The sequence below is a fragment of the Rhipicephalus sanguineus genome, chromosome 5 (genome assembly GCF_013339695.2).
Source record: "Rhipicephalus sanguineus isolate Rsan-2018 chromosome 5, BIME_Rsan_1.4, whole genome shotgun sequence".
Lineage (NCBI taxonomy): Eukaryota > Metazoa > Arthropoda > Arachnida > Ixodida > Ixodidae > Rhipicephalus > Rhipicephalus sanguineus.
In genome coordinates, this window is record NC_051180.1 from 9,054,316 (window position 1) to 9,061,768 (window position 7,453).

Consider the following 7,453-nt stretch of genomic DNA (forward strand, 5'->3'; position numbering starts at 1 on the left):
TGACATCGCTTTGCTTGTTTTCTTCTCTTGTTTAGTGTTTTGCACTCTTGGTCCTTTTTAGAGCAAGTGAGAGCAGCTGATCTCATCCTTGGACATTCGGGTCGGGCTCTGAATCGCCTGAAACGAGGGTCATCTAAATGTGCGAAACGGGAAGCAGCACGGTGAAAACGAAGACTAAGCAAAGGAGCAAGCAATTACCACACCACACGAAGCGCGTTTTTACCGCGCTGTTTTCTGTTTCGAGATGTTCAACCAACTAGACAACGAGTTCGCCTTATTAAATGTGTGAACATACCTGCCGATGCAAAATAAGAACGCTGTAAGCTCATTACAACACTGGGACTGATCGGCATTGCCAGCGTTGAAAAAGCTCTTGCTAGGGGTGCTCACTATGTGGTGCTAAACGTAGGTCCAATCAGCGGGCCATTAGTTATCCAGCGAGTCGGGAGCCCATTGGAGGGCGACTCGTCATTTCAAAGGAGAAACGAATGAATTAACTAGTTATGGGAGTAGTAGTAGTCGAAAAATACTGCGCATTTAATTTTCCACTACAGTCACAAGGTCTCGTGGAGTGAATGCGTATTCGTATGTGTAAGAAACATTTTGCCACAGGCGGAAAGCTATGAAAGATGCAGCGGCTGACGACGGCCAGCCACGAGTAGAGCTCGCGTCATGAGGGGAGCGTCACGGTGTCGTTGGCGTCGTGGCCAGTGGTGTTGTAGCTCCAGGCCGCGGTGGTGGCGGTGTGCCGGGCGACCGAGACGAGGGCGGCGAAATTTCTCGTGCGCTTGGGCTGCAGCTGGTATGCGGCCAACACGAGCAGCACGAGCATGCAGGCGACCACGGCCAGCATCCAGAATAACTGGCGCCTCCACCAGACCGGCCGAGCCTGGCGCGACGAGGCTTCGCGCACGCTCACCGTAGTACTGTCTGCACGACGATCAGCCAGCCGGATATCAATTTGACGCTGGAAGGCCTGCACGCCGCGACACTGTCAGGCGTCTGTACCCGTCGCGCACTCATTTATTTTGAAATACTGCAAGCCAATCAAATGGCACAAGCAGGAGGGTCTTCATGTACACTAAAAAAGCGTACAATAAACAACACAAGAGATAAACACACGAAATGAAACATACGTTGAAGAAAAGTAAAAATTGTGTCATGAAGTATGTTTTATATTTGGTAGGAACAAAATAAGTGGAGGCGTGCGAGAACCAGGGAATGCTCGATGTTCAAAATACGGCACTGCATTCGTCAGAGGTAAATAGGCTAGGTGGCAAACAATTCCACTCCGCGACCGTGCGCGGTAAAAAACGATTTCGAAATGCGTCTGTGAGAGCCAAGATTGGTGCTAACGAATGCTCGTGACTGTGTCGCTTTGTCCTCGTACTAAGACGCCAAACATATTTCGGGAGAAATAAATTCATCCTTCCGGGAAAGCAGCTGTGACGGAACGAAAGGCGATTGACTTTTCTCCGGTACGTAGGTCTATTGTCCAGCTCCATTAAATCTGAAGGAGGCACAACTCTTAAATCATAACTGTTGAGCCGTCGTCCAAGACATTAAGTTCTTGGCACACATACACAAAAATGACATTTAAATTTTTGCTTCCGATTTTCAACTCGTAGTGACAGCGCTTAAAAGTGTTGCAGTCGCATTTACAATATAAAACAGTAGCGGACGTACTGCAAACATTTCTTGAAAACCATTTGCAACATGACTGACTGTCACAGTTGCAACCAATGCCTTAAAATTGGGAGCTAATCAAGCTGAAGATCCTGCATACGTCATATTGTTGACATACCGCACACAAGCTCTTACCTAACCACTCTTCAGGCTTTGTTCTACTTCCCACAATGTTTCATCTTCGACCTTTTGCGCTGCCAACAAGATATCTGGCCAGGCTAGGCAAGAGCACCTGTAGAAAACATGGCGTCACGCCGACCATCAAAACAGTCCAGAAGATTATCCGAAAAACCGCGGCCCTGTTACAAAACAAATGGCCGTGGATGTTTGCTGACAACCTTCCTTCTCGGTTGCCAATGAGCATCCGTGGTGGCAGTGCGTGTTCCGATGCAGCTCCTTCATCTGCCGCCTCTCATCACGCGTATACCGTCTCCGTTCATCTGGACTTCTTACGGCTTACCATTTTAGCCCGAGCATTGAAAAACCGAGTGTCTTACCGCGACTTCCCAAGCTGGATCCATGCTTGTCGTTCTTGCTCAAAATGTAGACGTGATGATGTTGCTGATGATGATAGCCACACTGTGGCATATTCCCACACCGGATGTTTGGATAAGCAACAGTTTGCACGCTTAAGGTAAAATAATCATAAAACAATCAATGGTAGGCGACAAAGCAGGTGAATAAGATAAGCACACATAAATAATGCGTAATTGATCGGAGGTAAAAACAAGAAAAATAATGCTCAAGATTTTCTACTTCCTTAAAAAAATCAATGCTAAAAAAAAAGAAGGACACTGTCCATCCATGGCAGCAATATTAACCTGCCGCATATGAAATTACAAAGTGCTATACATGTGGCTGAAGCCCAAAGTCGAGCCACCGAAAAAAACAAGTTAATTGGCAACCATATCTGCTGACATGATTGGCCAGCGTAGTCGTTGAACACCACGACAAATTGTATTCCAAAGGAATTGAGCGTCTTATCCACGTTGGCGCTCGCGCTGGGCTTCTTGCGCGAGAACTGCTCGGTCTCGCGTTAGCGCATGCACTCGGCAAGGTCCCTGAACGAGAAATGATACAATATATGTGTGGCATGTCTTGTATAATTTGTATAATCTTGTATATCTTGTTCGATCGTTTAGCTGATGCCTGTGGGAACTAGTATGTTTGCGTATGCGCATGTAAAGAGCGTCTGCCTTTTCGTTTTCCTCCCGTAGTTACTAAACGACACAATAGTTAAGGACCAGTTATGCACATCCTTGCAGTTTTTAACAGCGGAGCTGTTTAAGCCGCACGTAAAAACTTTGATGTCCGCAGAAAGCCACGGGAAGTGGGCAAGCCCCACTACCGAGTACAGCAGGTGTGAGCGCTAAACGGAAACTCTGCTCGGCGAAGTGGAGCACGTGAAACACGGGAAAGAGAGAGACGGCGACAGAATGAAAAAAAAAGAGCAAAATAGTGAGAAATAGAGGGAATAAATACATAAAAAGATAGAAAGACAGAGAAAGGCATAGAAAGAGAAACCAAGAAGCAGACAAAAAAGAGATAGAAAAAAGAGAGAGCAACATCAAAAGAGAAAGAAAGAGAGAAACGAAGAAAGACAGAGAAAGAAGCAGAGAGATAGAGGGACAGAAAGAAAGATAGAAAGACATAAAAAAGAGAGAAAGAAATAGAAAGAAAGAGGCACGAAAAAGAGATACAAAGAACGGAGCAAGAGAGAAAGAAATAAAGAAATAAAGAGAAAAAAAAGAAAGAGAGAAGGAGAAGAAACAGAGAGAGAGAGAGAGGGAAAGAAAGGTAAGAAAGAGAAATAAATAGAGCAAAAAAATTGGGGGACGCTTAAGCATCGCCTTTAAGAGTTGAACGCGATAGCAATATCCTGCCCCTAGTGCGCACTTCGAACACTACGAGTGTTTAACAGAATGCGCGCAATAAGGTGTGCGCCTTATGTAATGGGTAGCATGCTTTAAACCAGGAGCAATTATGCGCGAGGACCTTTTGCGAAGCTGCGATGCACCCACTACGGGGTCTTAAGGGAATACGCGCAGTAATGTGCGTGCCTTTTGTAATGGGTGGCTGTCTTTCAACCACCAAGTCGTTATGTTATTGACGTGGTGTGACGCCCGATGGCAATGTACGCTTGTACTACGCAATATTACTGCCATATTACATCTCGTACTGTGACACCTGTATGCAGGACACGTATTTTTGGGAAGCATCAAAGTTACTTTCAGTGCAACTCCAAGCAGAGGCGTGGCTGTGTTGTAGAACACCTGCTTGCCACGCAGACGGCCTGGGTTCGATTCTCACTCGGACCCAACAATTTTATCATTTATTTTATTTGCAGCTTTTTCGATTTTTCGGTCACGGACAAGATGATGATTTTTCGCTCACAACCAACGGTGCCGACGCCGACGGCGGAATTTCTGCGATACGAGCTCTTTAACGCTATCGCGTTAAAATGAAACAGAAAGTGAGAAATAGAAAGTAACAGGTACAAAAGACAGACACAAGAAACAGAGAGAAAGAGAAAGAAGGAGAATAAATAAATAAATAAATAAATAAATAAATAAATAAATAAATAAATAAATAAAGAGAAACAAGGAAGGCCGCTCTTCCTTCAGGCTTGGCACCCCTAAGGCGAAGCTGGCATCATTTTCATAACAGTACCGCGCGAACGCTGAGCGCGGGATATGGTAGCGTCTAATATTCTCGAAAGGTAACGAGATCTGCCGACGATGCGCACAAAGCCTACTGAACTGCAAGCGCCGTCTGCTACGTTGTTTGCTTCATCCGCCCCTTTTCTTTATTTTTTATTTCTGGCGACCGGATTTCACATATAATTGCTTAATGACACGAGCAGCCTCCAGGTGTCAACAGGCGCCCACAGCTATGTGCTTTGTGCGCTTGCGCATCGTCGGCAGATCTCGTTACCTTTCGAGAGTATTAGGCGCTACGCTATCAAGCGCTCAGCGTTCGCACGATACTGTTAAACAATTGCAAGGGTGTACTATCGCTCTCAGTATGAGCTACATCATGCGAGTGCGTGGCCGAGCGCTTTGCAAGCTTGTACAGTGGCGCCGACGAAGGCATATTTTCGAGTTATCGGGAGAGAGCTTGGCTGCCTGCTCGTGCCAGCGCGCATCGCCCCCACTTGATTGCTTTTATCCTCGAAGTTATCATTTCCGAAGCTGATATCACCAAAGAGCAGAACGATGGCGAGGGTAAAAACCGGTGGAGGCGATGCGCGCTCGCAGGAACAGCCACACTCTCTCCCGATAACTCGAAAATATGCCATAATCGGCGCCACTGGGGTTTTCTTTTTTGAAAAAATAAAATACGCTTAATAACATTGCTTTATACCAAGTTTATCAACAGAGTTCCACGCTTCACTTTTGCGCAGTGGCAAATGATCATGCGACAATTGTCTTCAAGGTATACACTAAACAGTTATTATTTTAATAAGTCTTCGATTTCGCTCTCGTGAATGACACGCTTATAACTCGAAATGCATGCACAATCTGTTCAACACATCGAGATAAAAACAGCCGAGCAAATAGAAAGATATGTAGTCTGTAGTTTTCAATATCGCTGAACATAGCGGACCGAAAAGGTGAGGTATCCTGTTGCACGAGAGCTTTTCCAGCAAAGTTTGTGTAGTTCACTGCATAAAGGAGTGTTCTTCGAGGGGGGCGAATTCATTTCGCGGCCAACTATGCAGCCACGTACAAAGACGCTCTTTGGCGTTAATGTTTCCCACACGGAATGCAAAAATATACGAAATTCTCGGAGCAGCTCACAAGCAGCGTTCGGTTACTGGTGAGCTATTCTCTGGCATCTGCATGACGCGTTTAAAAAAGCGGCGAAGTACTTCTAGGGACCGTGGTACTACTAAATGTCCGGCCGTGCTCTGCATTCAACGCGCCTGCTCCCAAAGCGCTTGGAAGGGATATGGCGGCGAGAGGTCACGTAATGCGACTAAGCCAATCGCGCCGGTGGCGGTGCGCGGAAAACAGATTCGATACTCTGAAATTTTTCGAGTGACTCTACCTTTGTACGCTCTGTAACTTCAGCGCGGACATCGCGGTGAAAACACAAGACATACAACCCGCTCCCTCCAACACGCTCCCTCCATGAGGCGCACGCAGGCGACCACGCCCCGTAGGGCGAAGTGCACCGAGGTGCGCGCGCGCAACGCTACGTGCGGGGCGATGACCTTTAAAGCGCGCCTCTCGCGCAGTTCGCGCCATCTCGCTGGTGAGTAAGAAAACACGCTGAAGTAGATGGTGTATGTAAATAGCTTGCCGTTAGCATGCTGAAAGACGGTACCCTTCGTGGCCTAGCCGTGTAACGCCGCACGCTGCGGAGCGAGAGGTCGGCCGTTCAATTCCGCGCGTCGGAAAGTATTTCTAAATTATTTTTCTTTGTGGTTTGTATATATATATATATATATATATATATATATATATATATATATATATATATATATATATATACGGTGCATGGCGACGGCAAAAACCAGCCGAGACTGCCCATATAATTGCTATCGCAATAAAATTGAAACGAACGCGCCACTAACACCATAGCCGTAAAATGAACGATTGGAGAAGTGCAAGTAAGGCCTAGGTGACGAAACGGAGCCTGCGCAGGGTTGGTTGTTCCTCAGTGACATAACTCAAGCCACCATGGGGGAACAGCCGTAAAACGGGTGTTATAGTGGTTTTGAAAAATAATGAATGAAATTGAAACAAAAGGTACAAATTTTTAATTTCTGCGAAACATGTAAGGTGTTACCACGCGAAAGTCCGTAGCAATTACTGATAACTCTTAAGAAAAAGATAAAAACTTCCGAACTAAAAATAAACATTCAATAAGAAAAATTTTGACATGTGATTCTGTTTGTCTCGTGCAGAAACTTACACACGGCATCACAAACGTTCCTGGGGCTATAAACCAGTACGGTAGCATCAATGGAGAGGACCACCACTAGTGACAAATTCAACCACATCCTTCGGAGGGATTCTTTAAAAAAATTTTATTTGAATTGTGGAACCGCGTCGTGCTACAAAAATGTATAGATTCAGGTTCCTTGCAATAAAGGAACAAAAGTGCAAGACCGGACTTGTGAAAGTGCATATTCACTGAGGGAACTCGGTAGCCTACTTAATATGTACTGATGGGCTAGTTGGTGACCCATGATATTTGATGAAGCAGCTTACAAAAGGACACAATCACGCACACATAAAGTGACGCAAACGCAGTACAGCGCTTGTGTATACTGCGCTTGTTGCAGCACAGCGCTTTTGTTTGTGTCATGTGTGCGTGATCTTGTCCTTTTGTGCGTTGCTTCATCAAATATCGGTAAGATAGTTTTTTAACTGATATTAATGACTTTCCAGTGAAGCACCGTCTATTGCTTAAAGAAAAGTCACAGTTTCACCGCGAGGGCGAAACAATGACTGCGATAGCAACAAATAGCCATGTTACACAAAGTAAGGTGGCAGCTAGCTCCCTTAAGATCGGACCTGGCGTAACTCAACAAAACGCTGGCGTAAGGGAAACGCGGAAGCAACCTTCGTGCTGGCTCTCGCTCCAATGCAAACAGTGAGAATACATCATGTACAAAGGTATGAGCAGTCTGCCGATCCCTGCCCAGATACGGGGCGCGCGACCGCGCAGCTCATGCCGGACCCACGCAGCACCCTCTCCGGGAACTCCATGACCATGTCGCCCGACGGAAGACGGCTGACGCGTTTGCCCTCCGATC

At 46.1% G+C, this 7,453-nt stretch overlaps 1 protein-coding gene across 1 annotated transcript; it reads right to left on the reverse strand.

Moving 5' to 3' along the window:
* Positions 1-533: 533 nt before the first annotated feature.
* Positions 534-2,313, reverse strand: LOC125758534 (uncharacterized). Its single transcript, XM_049415882.1, has 2 exons — positions 2,184-2,313; positions 534-976 (listed from the first exon to the last, which is right to left on the reverse strand). The coding sequence occupies exons 1-2, from the start codon at positions 2,205-2,207 to the stop codon at positions 671-673; spliced, it is 330 nt and encodes a 109-aa protein (XP_049271839.1). The 5' UTR covers positions 2,208-2,313; the 3' UTR covers positions 534-670.
* Positions 2,314-7,453: the final 5,140 nt, after the last annotated feature.